This window comes from Idiotropiscis lumnitzeri, chromosome 11 (genome assembly GCF_059441095.1).
Source record: "Idiotropiscis lumnitzeri isolate Australia: NSW breed Sydney's pygmy pipehorse chromosome 11, RoL_Ilum_1.0, whole genome shotgun sequence".
NCBI lineage: Eukaryota > Metazoa > Chordata > Actinopteri > Syngnathiformes > Syngnathidae > Idiotropiscis > Idiotropiscis lumnitzeri.
In genome coordinates this window covers 1,091,688-1,106,383 of record NC_142401.1, presented here as the reverse complement: position 1 = coordinate 1,106,383, position 14,696 = coordinate 1,091,688, and the positions used below count along the sequence as shown (strand labels likewise).

The following is a 14,696-nucleotide window of genomic DNA, read 5'->3' as shown; positions in this document are numbered from 1 at the left end:
GGCCACAATTAGGTACACAATTCATGTGCAATAGGTATTAGTCACTTTAACAAGTGCCTTTTTTAAAAACATTTAGGTTCAATTTTATGTAACTTTAATGTATAATGTGTTTTAATTAAATAGGATTTTAAATACTTCTCTCTTTTGCAATATTTTTGCGCAGGGTGAGAGTGAAGCATTCTTTGGTGGTGAAAAGTTGAAGAACAACTGCATGCCTTGTTTTGCATTGTACAACAGTGTCACCTAGTGGCCAGGGATAACACTACTCCATTGATTGATACTTTTTTTGAAAATGTGTTTATTTTACATACATAATTTCATTTTATCATTTACAACCAATCAATAAAGAATGAATTAATGAGATAAATGGGTTGAAAAGGAATGCATTTATTTTAAATCACCTCTGCAGTGGAGGAAATGGCTTGTTTGATAAAATTATCATTCATGGTACTACACCAAAAACCCAACAGAAATTTGTGCAATGCATTTTACAAAGCAAAAGGTTAATAGCAATATTGTACATAACATAATATAATTAAATAGAATGTAAAGAATAGAATCGTTTGTGCATTATGATGAATTCATTGTAGCCCTTTCTGGTGTGCGTCTTGGCCACCAGGGGGCAGTATAATGCAGTTATGCCGACACAAACGAAGAGGAGTTTCACAGCTACTGTCAGTGACTCAGTGAACGGCAGGATGTCTTTTTTGACAGAGGACAAGGAGTATGTGCCGAGTATCGCTTTCACGTCTGTTTACGTGTTGCCGAATCACTCGTGTTCAATATCAGAAAGCATAAAACCGCCGCACAGATGCTATATCAGTCCGTGTAGGACATCTTTCATTGTGTACAAGTATTAAGATAGTCTACATTCAATGTGATGTGGCGGTTAGAAATACACAAGGGATAATACTCAGCATCAAGTATTTAAGAAATGTTCAGTCTATAAATTAATCACATGCACCTGAACTCCCAATATTGTCTTTCTTGTTCCTCAAGACAACACTCTACTACGCAAAAATAAGACACACAAACAGAATAGGTACGTTTGTACAGAAGTGCCTTTAAAATACACAATTTGATTGGATACAAACATGTTCATACGCAGTACAAACATCATTTGGTGCATATCGAAGTAGACAACAATCAACATTTAATCATTTTGTTATTGATTGCATGAGATTGGAAGGCACCTCTGGCTTGTCTAAAACAAGCCAATTCAGTGTCAGAATTTGCAAAACTAAACATAAAGGTGAATATTGTTAAACACAAACGCATTGCAAATAAAAGTAAAAGCACAAATGTGTTTTGTTTTTGCATGTTTGGCCAAGAAGTCAACGATTGTTGTCGCATAGTGGAACGGCCCGAAAAAGTGGTACAATTTGACATGTAACAGGAAATTTCGTCAAGCCGTGCAAAAAGTCTGAAAAGGAAACTTTTCATTTTTCTTCGGCGTCTTTTTTCCCCTATTTTGTTGAGATGCTCCTAATGTATGTCAGCAAATAATGTTAAAAAGGGACCTAAAACCAGCCCAAAAAACACATTTCTTTATATTATTTCCAATGGGAAAAAAGAACAACTTGATTAATTTGTTTTTAAAAATTAAAGTAAATCAGCCAAGCTTTTTAATTGCATTTTTTTTAGGTCAGTAAGGTAACTTCAAACTGTCTTATTGTCCTCTGGTGATGTCAATGATTGACTTTTAAGTTAATCATTATTGGGAAAGTCTCAATTCTTTTTCTGCAGGGACATAAAAAAAAAGTTATGAAGGGAGGCATGAGCTCACGTAACCAAAATGAAGGGTCCAGTTTTTGCACTTTTTGACCCAAGGTCTATTTTGTCTGCAAATGACATTGTGCTTTCATTTTGGATGCCGTTGAATTACCATACAGTGATTGAGTATTTTTCACATGAAAAAGCTTCAAGTAAAAAACAAATTAAAAAAAATATGCATAACCCTTAACAGGACAGTTAGTCAAAAACATGTCGTACATTTGGATCATTTAGAAACATTATTTTTGTTTTAAATGTTAACAACAATCGCTTTGTTGTTTTTAAAAAAAATAATAAAATGATGATAGTATTTTTACATTTTAAAAATTCCAACGTTATTACTAGTTTGGTGTAACGATTGGTGTGCGTGGCATCCATTTATAATGAAGTAACCGGATGAGGTGTCTATTTTGAAAGCCAAATGTGCTACCACAGCCATCGGCATTTCTATATACAATGCACAGTACATACACAGGGTGCTAGAAGTAGTTAGAGACTAGAAAAAAAAAATTAAACAGGCGATTAGAGGCAAAAAACAAGTGGAGGAAGTCTGAAAGGTATTTTTTAAGCAAAGTAAATATGGCTATGAAATAAACGTGGGCCTGAAGGAAGGAAGAAAGGCAGGAAGAAAAGGAGGGAGGCCAGGAAGGAGATGAAGGAACTTTTAAAAAAAAGAAGAGAACAAAGGACATGCTGAAGGAAGGCAGACGGAAAAGTAGGTTTACGGGAAATAAGGACAGGAAGAAGCAAAACAAATACCAAAACCAAAAAGTTGCAGGGGAAAGAAGGCAGAAAGGAAGGAAGGAGGTCAGAATAAAAGACTACAGGAAGGAAGGAAGGAAGGTCGGCACAAACATGTCACTGCCAACGCCGCAAATCTGCGATTAGACACAGGATGGAAACGATACCATGATTACAGTAAATGTCGTGTGAAGTGTTGATAGCGTCGAATGAACACAAAAGAGGAATGAGGCATTACAGTGTCAATCATGGCTTTGGTCTTGGGGGGAAAAAAAATCTTATCATTACAACGATGACACAATTAAACGGGTAATTAAAAAAAAAAGACTCCAAGTTCCAGTTTGGACTGACTTTTTTTGGTCGGGTGACCGGTCGTAGCAGCGTGACAGCCTTCTTAGAAAGGAAGAGGTTCTTAAAGTGGTACACACGCGCCAGCTGGTCCATGTGCGGCGCCCCCAGCAAGGCAACTTGAGCTGCGCCAAACCACAAAAAAAGTCACCTAATTTGCCATTTTTGTGCTTTGCCGCCTTTATACAAAGTTGTATTGTATTGTGTCTTGAAACCCAAGTTAGTTGAGGAGCTTCATTTGGATCAAAGTAGTCCTTTTGGTGCCATTGGGTAGCAAAGTGCAAACCAGATAAACATAAAAAAAAATGATATGATATGACAGACGTGTGCAGTGTAGGGGAAGGAAGACACTGATTTGGCCAAAGCACAAAAACAGCAAATAAGAGCAAATAGGAAAAGTGAATTTTCAAGTAGTGCATGGCAAATATTTGATCGCAAATTAGGATCTGTGCGTCCGGCGACCCCAGTTTGAAAACCACCGCTATGAAAACAAAAGTAAAAAAAAAAAAAGAAAAAAAGGCAGATTTAGTTTTGTTTTTTTTTCCAAGTCCAATTGCACAATGAGGAAGGCCATTCTGCCTTCACTTCTTCCGCCGCTACGATCGCTTCACCTCAGCAAAGGTCTGCGCGGCAACCTGCCTGTCCACCCACTTGTCAACCAGTCCATCCGAGGACACCGGTGCACCCCTCTGTCCCTTGGCGATATCGCTGGCTATGGCCAGAGCGCCGCCCTTCAGGAAGCGTACAAAGTTCTCCCCCACCAGCGGGCCCATGGCGTACATGCCGGGCCCGTCGGCCGCCACCACGCGGTTGGTGAAGGGGTCCACGTCGATGGGGTTCCTCCGGCAGGTGACGGCCTCGTCCAGGCGCACCCCCAGAGAGCGACCCTGCTTGGGCAAGAAAGACAGGTTGGGGTGGGCGCCGATCAGCACTAGCGCCTTGGAAACTTGGACCACGCAACGCTGGCCCGAGTCCGACTGTAGGATGCATTTGCGGTCCGGCCGGAAGGAAACCACGCGGTGGCGCGGGAAGCTGAGGTAGCCGGCGTATGATGAGGAAGACGAGGAGGAAAAGCGCCCCGAGGAAGACGAGTCCAGAGGGGACGCGGACTCGTGCTGCTGCTGCATCATCATTTGGTGAACCTGAAAACAGAAAACGCCAACGTCAGGAATGTGGCTGCAGTACAAGGCGCTCCCGCTAGGTGGCAGCAGGGTTGAGACCGTAAGGCCAGCCAGATCACAGCCGGAGGGCTGGGGACTGATCGTCAAAAAAGGGTCAAGTGCCCAGCTCTGGGACTCACTATGTATTAGTGGCGTATTGTTGTGTCCACTTTTTTTCCCCCGTTAGTATCATGACCGTCTGACCTTGTGGTACTCTGGGTAGAGCATCTTGGGGAGCTGGTTGAAGATGAGCCCCGGGTCGGTGACGGCGCGACGGAAGGCGTGGTAGACGGGCGTGTTGAGGTGATGGGCCGCCAATACGGCGTCGGCGGCCGTCAGTCCGGCGCCCACCACCAGCACCGGGTCCGAGGACTCGTCCAGCTCGCCGCGGGAGATGGCGTTCTCCAGTTCCCAGAAGGAGTGGCACACGTAGGGCAGCGACTCACCCTCCACGCCCAGGCGGGCGGGAATGTCGTGGGTGCCCGTCGCCAGCACCACGTTGCGCGCCAGCAGGGAGAACGGCACCTGCTCCACCGAAGAATCGTCTAGTGGAGGAAGGATGATGGAGAGCTGCAGATTTGACTCGCAATTAGCTTAGCATGCTATAACAAACGCTAATATATGCTAAATCGGGAAGACTGACAAGCCAACACTAAATATAAAACGAATGCTAAATATGATGAGCCAAAACCAAAATAGCAACTCGATTTAAGTATTTATGACCATGCTCATTTTCTTGAAATGTTTTCAACTGGACAACAAAACTCCCGACTTGATCATCCAATTTCGATAGAAAATGGATTTTGAAAAGAAGTCGACACGCACACGATAACGGTCCCTACCGCCAAGCTCCTCCCCCTCTCGGCACTGCAGTCCCTTGATCCTCCAGTAGCCGAGGGCGTCGCGGTGGTCGGCGGGCCGCCTGGTGACGGAGGTGACGGTGGTCCCGCAGGCAAAGTTGTCCTCCAGAGACATTTGGGTCACGTAGTGCTGATAGTAGGAGGCGATCTCGGCCGGCGTGGCGCGGTCGTTGCGAACGTTTCTGGCAGGAAAAACAAAACATTTCCACATTTGGCTTCTTCTTCTACTTGACGTTTTGCTTCAAGTTCGTGTGTTGGTTCAGGTCATGTCTGTGATCTTGGTTTGGGTTCTACTTGTGGTTCAAGTCCTGGTCTTAGTTGTAGTTTATGATGCTGGTTCTGGACTTAGTTCTGGTTCTGTTTAGTGTCCTAATTTTGGTTTCCGATATTGTTTTTAGTTTGGGTTACGTCCCATTTTTTTCTCATACTGATTTTGGTTCTCGTTGCAGCTAATAGTTATGATTCTGCTTTTCATTCTGGTTCTCATCAGTGTTCTTGTATTGGTTCTGATTTTGTGAGTACGTTTTCGAAGAGTTGTGCTCTGGGACTTTTTCAAATTGACATGCCCAAAATTGGTGCATTTTTTGGTCATCTCAAGTTCGCTCAAGTGATGAGTTGCTGCGACGCAAATGAGTCAACGTCGGAACAGAAGGTACCTTCTCTTGTCTTTCATCCAGTCCTTCAGTTTAAGTCCAGGCAGCTCCATCCAGTTAGCGAGACTTAGCGTTAGCATGGAGCCCTCCATGGCCTGCAAGCACACGAAGCAAACGAGCATCAAGCGCGTGGCAGCGAGGCGGCGACGAGATCTTCACGGAGGCGTGCGTGAGCCTCGCGACGTACGTGCCAGGCTCCTCCCGGGGGCCCCTTGCCCAGCACCAGGTGCGGCACAGCTCTCTCTGGCTCGTACCGCCACTCAAGCGGGGAGGTGTGGTCCAGCCCGAAGTCGCTGTCGGGCAGCAGCAGCGAGTCGAAGAGCACGGCCACCGGATTGGACGAGCGCCCCTGCAGACCCTCGCACAGGTACTCCAGGTCCTGCTCCAGCAGGGACAGGTCGGGTTGCTCGCCTAGCTTGCTGTGCAGCAACGGGTTGGGGTGCGTCGCCCCGGGCGACAGGTAGGGGGTGTAGCCCGACAGCAGGTAGGACAGGCAGATCCCAGAGGGGCCGTTGCCTGGCAAACGACGAGTGAGATCAAGTGTTGGACGCTCTCGGTTTGATTTGATGCATTTCAAACAATCTTTCTGTTCTTCCTTCCAGGAATGCGTTTTGTGTTGTGCCACAACATTGACATATGCGCTACATAAATTCTCCAGAATTTACAAACCCAAACCCCCAACCCACTCATCCTTAACCTACTAACCTCACACCCTTAATCCGAACCCAACAGAGTCTCAACTAGCCCGAATCCCTTCACTTGAACGACGCCACATGGAAAGCGCTTTGTTTCAGCTCCAACTGTGGAGAAATGCGAGATAGAAATAAAGCTGGATTGGATTGGAACCGCCACCGCCAAACCCAACCAACTGTCCATCCATCCATTATCTGAGCCGCTTCTCCACACTGAACTTTTGGCGGTCAAGGCAACGTTATTCAGCTGCAGTTTTGCTGTTGGGAAACGTCGCCCAAGAGCTAAATTACGGGAAACATTTGAATCCTGAGCCCTCAATCGGCAAGTCTGAGCACGTTGGATCAGAACTTTGCGCTTGCGCGGATGTAAAAGAAAACTCCTTTGAATTATGTACAAAGAACCTTTTTTTGGGGTCCACGACATTCTGACATATCCTGAAATTGGCACTGTGGACTGAGACGGCCCGGCAAACACGAATCAGGATCAGGTGCAATCAGCAGAACGCGGATTGAAGTCAAAGCACATTTTTAAATTCATCAACAATTTTGTCTTTACAAAGGCAAGAATATTGAGTTGTGTAGTTTGCAGAATATTAGCTGTGGATATTGGATCACATTTTTTTTGTGCAGGTGTTGGGTATTGTCAGTCAGAAGAACTCAATCATTTGCACGTGTGTGTGCGTGCATTTGTCCATGCAAATGTGCGTGTGTGTTGTTTGCGCTCACCGATGATCACCACGGGCAGAATCTCTCCAGCTACCATTTCCTTGTCGTGAAGTGCCATGTTGTCGACTGAGGAGAACGAACAAACGCGTAAGACTTGTGGGGACGATTAAAGATCAACATGGGCAACATTTTTGTGATCGCAAAGAGACACTCAAACACGCCCACACGCAAACACACATACCAAAAGAAAAACGACACACACGCACACGCAAACACGAAGAGGCTCTGCGAGTGAGCTCACGACTCCGAACTATTGTCATCGGCCGCATATTTAAACATGGCAACATGACTCCCGGAAAGCAAAGAGCTGTGGAAACACTTGAGCGCACATAGAAACACGCCTCCGATTGAAAACATTGACCAATGAAGACAGTAGACCCAACACAAAAAAAAGACAACTATTTAGTCATTTCTTGTAACATATTTTCAATAAAATTATCAGGAAAATAAATCATTTGAGAAAAAAAAAATAGATTTGTTTATTTGATGTGCCCCAAACACAATAGTCGACATGGTAGCTGTGAAGCACGTTGGAAACGTCATTTTAGTGGCCGTGCATGCTGGGAAACGTAGGCAAAGCCAGCAACTTGCCGAGTCATGCTGACTTGGCCAGGCAAGATCGTTCAACGTTGCCAAGTGGTGGCAGGCTCAAGCACCAGAAAAAAAGAACTTGAGATTGTGGCCACGCCGAGAGGAACAAATGACCACCGCACACGTAAACGCGCACACACACACGTACGCATGCTGACTAAGACGCACAAATACACTCGTTCACAAACAGGCTCACACAAACACACACACCAGAGAACAAACACACACATTGTCGTGGCTCAGGTGTTCCGGTGCTCATCTCCCAAGCAGACGGTTGAGGGTGCGATGATGAAGCACCGTTGACCAGGTGCAAATGTCCTTGAGCAAGATGCTGACACGCCCCCCCCCCCCCTAGTTGTGTTGCCAGAAGGTGAATGAATTTTTGTGTGCATGTGGGTTTGTTTTAATAGAACAAATAAAAGCCCATTGAGGAGTAGGCAGGAGGAGAAAAAAAAAAAATCGGCGTGCAATTACATAAATGTCTGGCAAGGAGCCAAGATGGAGGCCTGGCAGCCGCAGGGTCCGCTGGAAGGAGCCCATATTGGCCGCCTTCCAACTAGGCAGGCTCCTCCTTCTCACCGGCTTATATAACAACTCGCTTCCACCTGGACCACGCTCAAAAACATAGCCAGCCTCGCCGTGGAAACGACCTCGGCGGGCGGGGTATGTGTGTGTGTGTGTGGGGGGTTTAACAAAAGCCACTTTTGACTGGTTGGGAGGAGATGTGGAACATTCCACAACATATTCATTCCATGCCGTTTGCATTCGACGCAAGACGACTTTTTGGCTTTTGGACATGCTCGACTTTATTGCACGGCGAAACTTTGCCAAAGAAGCCAAACTCCAAAAATGTTCACTCTTTTTAGAGTTTAGCACTTACAAGCAATTTGAAATTTGTGTCGTGCGGATTTTGTATGAAAAAGATGTTTGAAAAAAACGTATTGGAAAAGACTTCAGATTGGTAGTTTTCCTCATCAAATTCAGAAATTTGCAAGAAGGCAGCGAAAATCTAAAGTTATTTTTTTTAATATATATGGCTGCAATTTACAATCATTTTAATAATCAAAGAAGCTGTTGTGTAGTTTTTCAATTAATTGATGAAACAGAATCAAAGCACTGATGATGCAGCATCAGGACACGTGGCCGGGGATCGAACGCTCAGCCTGTGGGTTGCGGAACGACCGCTCTACCACTGAGGCCCCATAGTGATGATAAAAAGGAAAAAAAAAACAACATTTTCATTTCCAAAAATAAGACATGAGTCAAACTTGAGCGTACGGAAAAGGCCCGAACATAAACGGATGACGATCCGATTTCGGGTTGCGGCCGAGAACGGGCAAAGATGTGGATTATGGCTTTTCAAACTAAAAGCAGCTGTTTGCAAATTCTTTATTTTGATTCAATCACAAAGACAATCATTCTGTTTTCATGAAAACGTCAAAGGATGACTCGATGAGCAAACAATTGCCAATTATTGACATAAGCAATTAGTTGTCAATTGATTGATAAATTGTTGCATCTCCCTAAACTCATTTGATCAAATTTTGCATTCCTGCAGATTACTAACGTGCCTCAGGAGCACCTCAGACTTGTGACACAACGTTGGAAATTTTTGCTCTCAGCGTACTGTAACTGTGCTGAGGCCAAATTTTATGGCACTTTTATTTTGTGATTGTCGCTTTTAAAAATATGACTTCCCATTGGCGATATGATACACATTTCCTCGGCAGAGATTGAAAATTTGAGGGGATTTTATTTGAGGAACGCAGCCAATCCCACCATGACTTGTTCTGGAATTTGGCCCCATTGGTGGAAGTTTATTTTAATTTGACTTTTCCAAGGCCACGCCTCCTTCGCATGACTCGGCTGCGTCAAAACCTGTTTGCGATGCTCTAATGACAGAAATCAGTTTGGGAATAATTACCTTCCCTCTTTTCAGTAAAGCAACGTAACACCTTGAATTTTGTGGTGAACGCTTTTCTGTTTCGGAAAGATGCCGTCCAAACGTCTGACTCCGAGTCGTCATTGTTGTGATTGTCGCTTTTTCCGTAAATGAACGGTGAAGATAAGCGCTTGAGATAACGAATGGATTGCGTGACGGTTGGGTTGATTGCGCCGGCAGTTTGTCATTACCTTCCTCATTTGATAAGATGCTTGGACGAGCCGGCCGCATTGTTGGAAGATTACTTTTGACAAGGTGCTTTCACTTTTGGAACTTTCTTGGGCCACACGTCCGCGACCGGTATGACTCAACTGGGTGCCAACCAGTTGGTCAAACCACAAGAAGAGCGCCAACTAATTGTTAAGGCGTTAACGAGCTTAACTCGTTCAGATGCTCGTCCACGGTGAGCCGGCCATCCAGACGGCCAGATGGAGAACCAGATTGGAATAATCTGCCGATGAGGCCATAGCGGCTGCCGGCGGGACTTCTGTACAAACAAACACAGGCGACTTTTCTTTTGGCCATGTCGGAAGATTTGTCTGTCATGATGCAATCTGAGCTATGCAGAAGATATTTTTTTTTGTTTCTTTTTTTGTAATCACCCTCATTGCTACTGTGCTGCACATTTCACATTGCTGACAGTAGAATTTCTCCTCTGAGCTTCTTTTCGACTGAACGCGTTTTCTTGGGAACAGCTGTTGACTCTTCGGTTTATCTGTTGACTTCCTCGAGAGAAATCTACATGTAAAATTGAAGGAGCCGGTCGGGGAACTCAAACGGAATAAACTACGCCATTCTCGAATACACCTGCACTCGTGATCCAAATTCATGCAAATTAGTGGGCGCGCCTTTAAAACTTGCAAATTAAATGTGCAGCTAATGAACTCACTCGCTGACATCCTGGCAAAATCACCAATTGACTGGTTGACTAATAGACGCAAACCTAAACGACAGACAATGTGAGCAATTGACAAAATGGACGAACTAACATATGACTGATTAGTTAACTGACTGATTAAATGACTGAAAAACTGACTACTATCTAAATGACTAACTAAGTAAATGACTGACTAAGTGACGACCAAGATTACTGACTAATTCCCTGACTGATGAAGCAACTAAACGACTGATGGAATTGATGACTAATGGACAAAGTAACTAACTGACTGGTTAACTCAAGTACTAAAGGGACTGGAAAAAAATATCTGACTGACTAATCAATTTGCGAGTAACCAACTAACAGGCAGACTAGCCAACAAACTAAAGTCAAAATAAACAGTTTTGGGTAATGCACTGACGAACAGTTTGGTTGACAAACTACCCAACTAAATAAGTGATAGGCTCAAAGTCATTGGCATCTTGGCTCGGTTACTGCCATTGTACTACTTCCCGTATGGCCTTAACATGCCTGCAGCAACTAAGTGACATCTATTTATCTGCATTTTTCCACCATGCTTTGTAATGTCATGATTTGATTTCATACTACTACACTACTATTATTATTATCATCGTTCTTATTATTAGCATCATTATTATTATTATTATTATCATCATCATTATGATTATTATCATTATTATTACGGGTCAAATGAAGGCCAACGTGTAGACCGGAGGCAAAGACAAAGCTGCTGATTCACGCATGTTGAGCAAATTCAGTGGCATCGTGATCCAACTTACATAATCACATGACATCATGTACAAGACAATCTAAAGCTATTGTTTAGCGCTCGTTTAAATTAGCACACGTCACGTGCACGGTCTGTGATACAACGGCACGTAATTTAAATTCATGTCATTTATTAAAAATAAATTAAATGCAGTATTTACTTTGCAAAGTGTGTTAGTAGGGTTCCGTGGGGCGGGGCTTCTGAAAGCCCACAAACGCTGATCAAGCTTCACGCATGCGCAAAATCACCCACACCAGAAACACTATTGTGAGGGGTTTCTTGCGCATGCGTACTCTACAAACATCAAGCCAGCCATCACAGTAGCTAGAATCACTCACCGGTATTTCTCGGTCACGCGCTTTCTTCTAAATGTTGCACCACAAAGAAGCGACAATGTCGGTTTTCTTGCCTCCGCGCCTGCTCAGTCGCTCGTCTACCGTCTCGTTGCCGGACTTTCTTTGAGGTAGACAAGCGGCCAGAAGGTGTCCTGCAGCCGCCGCACATTCACACGTTATATAGCACCATGAGCGGTCGGGCCGCTGTCCAATCAGCGCCGAGCTGCGCTCCGCCCCCCCCCCCCTTCGTTGCCATGATGAATGAAGATCGTCGATAATAAAGAAGAGGCTCCACCACATTGGGAAAAATTATATATTATATATCTATATATATATATATATATATAATAATATAATAATAATATGATATAATTATATATTATATATATGTATGTATATATATATATATATATAATAATAATATAATAATTATATGATATAATTATATATTATATATGTATGTATATATATATATATATATATATATATATATATATATATATATATATATATACATATATATATATATATATATATATATATATATATATATATTATTTATTTATATGACAGACTTTCTTTTCGATTTCTATCCTGAATTCTTCAGACTTTTTCGTGCATCCTGTTATGATGGACATGTCCGCCCAAATTTGTGTCAATCGGTGAAACTGGTGTAGGGGGTTAGTTCTTTTTTGCCAACTTTTCAAAAAGCCTCCAAATGATTAATGCAATAATGCAAATAATTTCGTGTAGTTTTAACGTTATTTCCTATGATGTGGAACTCAAGGACAAGTTAATGGAATACAGATGTTTGTACTGCAACCATCGCCTTACATCAGATGATGAAAATGATAAGCATTGTATAAATTGCAGAACAGAATGTACAGAAAGAGTGTTGCCCCCTCAGCAGTGACACGAATGAACACGCTGACCTCGTGGATGTTACCCACCATCATGTGTGCCCCAGCAGATTTAATAAGCCATTTGTCTAAGCAAATACCGCGGATTTGTTACAAACTCCAAATGATCAGGAATGTTATCTGGCTCGTGCGGATCTTGCTGATGAGCCTGTCGAATAGTGTGCTACATTTGAAACTGGCTTCAGGATGTGAATTTTCAAAATCTCATGAAACCAAAATCCAAAAAGGCTGTGTTTAAATTGAATTTGTTGTGTGTGTTTGATAGTGTGACTCTTTTGGGTGGTCTGCTCATGACAGGCATGCCAACTAAATTGTGACAGAGGAAATTTGCTTCAGACTCTGAATTTCCTGGAAAATCTCTCGGCCCAATTTGCCAGGGCCCATAGAAATGGCCAAATTGACCCTTAATTGACGATCTTGAAGCAAAAAATGTCAGATTTCCTCTTTGATTCATGACACGGGTCCTTGAGATATTTTTGTGGCTCTTCTCACGATTGCCTACCAAATTTCAGGCATCAAGTGAAACTGGCTACTCGGGCTGAATTTTCACCAAATATCGAAGTCAAGTTCCACGCCAGGAAAATTGGCAAAATGACCCGAAAATGTCTCATCAGTCACCATTATTTATTTTGGCATTCGTATTACTTGGTCGTGTGCTATAAAAAATGTAATCAGATCAATTCAACATACAAAAGTCACTGCCTCACCCTTTAAATGGCTCTCCACCCCAATGCCGCTCCTTCCTCCAGTGCGAATTCAAATATGACATCAATAATCTTTTTATGTAAAGATCATTGTGACTGGCTGGAAAGGTTTGTTGCTGTCACTCAATCGGCGTCTGTTCAACAACTTGCCTCACTTCCTGTTTGTCCTTTCGCCATTTCCTCCTCTGCTATTGCTCGCTCGGCCGATCCATGTGATGTCGCCATTTTTACTGTCACTTTTGCAAGATTCCTGCTGATAGTTTGCAGTTAATTATTAAGGAGTCATCGTCTTGTACTTTTCCTGAAAGGCTGCGCTCATTTTTAGGGCCCGTTAGGACTCTGCAGTAGTTGTAGAGGATTTAGTTTAGAACCCATGGAAAAGTGATCTGCTATTAAATTTCATCAGGTTGGCATTTTAATGCTGGTCATGAATCATAACCTATCACAAAAACCTTCTTGACGCACATAAATCACAACTCGCTTCTGGTTGCACCTTCCCCCAAGATTGAACTTTCAAGTGAAGTTTCAATTAGATAACATTGATGTAAGCGCTGAAACGGCCTCCAGGGGCTGAATTTGAAAAATTCAATAAATAACTCACCTGGACAAAGTCGTCTGTCACGAATCGATGGAAACAGCCAAAATGACCCACAAAGGCGATATGAAAACGAAAAGGTGCCCTTCCTGTTCGTATTAGGACATGGGGACTTCATGGACATTCGAGAATCTTTGGTGGGTCTACTCGTGATTGACATGCCCACCAAATTTGAAGTTGCTAACTTTGGAGGCTGAATATTCAAAACTTGGCTGTTGGCCAAGATCCATTATTTCCAATATGAATGTGAGCCAGCTTGCTCCAAATGTTACGTAAGTAAGCCCTGCGTGAAAGTTGCTTTCAAGCCAGGTGACAAATGGAAGTAGAGAAAGAAGAGGCTTGTTTGGCCATTCTTGAGTGTCATGTGTGCAGTATGTTTGGAGCCCCACCTGCCGTCAAGTCTCGATACTCTCCAAACATGGCAGTCAACAGCGTTGCTAGGGGACTCCACTTTCAAGTCCAAACGTTTGCACGAAACAGCAGCAGACAAAATGTTTCTGCATCACGTACCACTGAGCTACTTTCCTTTGGAAGGATTGGACGCTGCCCAGTGGACTCTTCCTCTCGCCGTCCTTGACATGCGAGTGTGAAATATGCAGCATGAAATGTGAGGGCGGCAGTTTTCCGAGGACACAGTTGGCGCATATTAGTGTGCTGTGAAAGTAGACAATTGGCTTGAGGTGATGATTCAAGTTGACGTGGACAAGTTAAGCAGACACCACTGTGTAAACTCCCCCTCAGTCCATTCAAATGCGTGACGGACCAATGCCATGTCATCGCGGGCCATCCCTCCCTCCAGCTTCTGTAGCTCTGGACACGCACACACGGACGTGTCTACACATACTCACATCTTTGATCCTATGACCCCTGCGTCAGCAAGGATGGAAACACACACACACGCAAATCCCTTACTCAGTTGAACTCGTTGACCTCCGGGCTTAAAATGCATCGCATGTCACTTTTGCATCGACGTTTTCCTTTTTTTTCTT

The 14,696-nt window shown here is 43.5% G+C and overlaps 1 protein-coding gene across 3 annotated transcripts; it reads right to left on the bottom strand.

Annotated features, from left to right (window-relative positions):
* Positions 1 to 1,043: 1,043 nt before the first annotated feature.
* On the bottom strand, positions 1,044 to 14,594 carry osgn1 (oxidative stress induced growth inhibitor 1). Of its 3 annotated transcripts, none has more exons than XM_088308637.1 (7): positions 14,218 to 14,594; positions 6,954 to 7,019; positions 5,723 to 6,051; positions 5,539 to 5,630; positions 4,865 to 5,064; positions 4,227 to 4,567; positions 1,044 to 4,004 (listed from the first exon to the last, which is right to left on the bottom strand). In XM_088308637.1, exons 2-7 carry the CDS (start codon positions 7,009 to 7,011, stop codon positions 3,459 to 3,461), a joined length of 1,566 nt encoding a protein of 521 aa, XP_088164763.1. In that variant the 5' UTR covers positions 7,012 to 7,019; positions 14,218 to 14,594; the 3' UTR covers positions 1,044 to 3,458. The 3 variants fall into 3 exon arrangements, with proteins under 3 accessions (XP_088164763.1, XP_088164760.1, XP_088164762.1); XM_088308634.1 differs by lacking the exon at positions 14,218 to 14,594 and adding an exon at positions 11,492 to 11,676; XM_088308636.1 differs by lacking the exon at positions 14,218 to 14,594 and having other exon boundaries at positions 6,954 to 9,900.
* Positions 14,595 to 14,696: the final 102 nt, after the last annotated feature.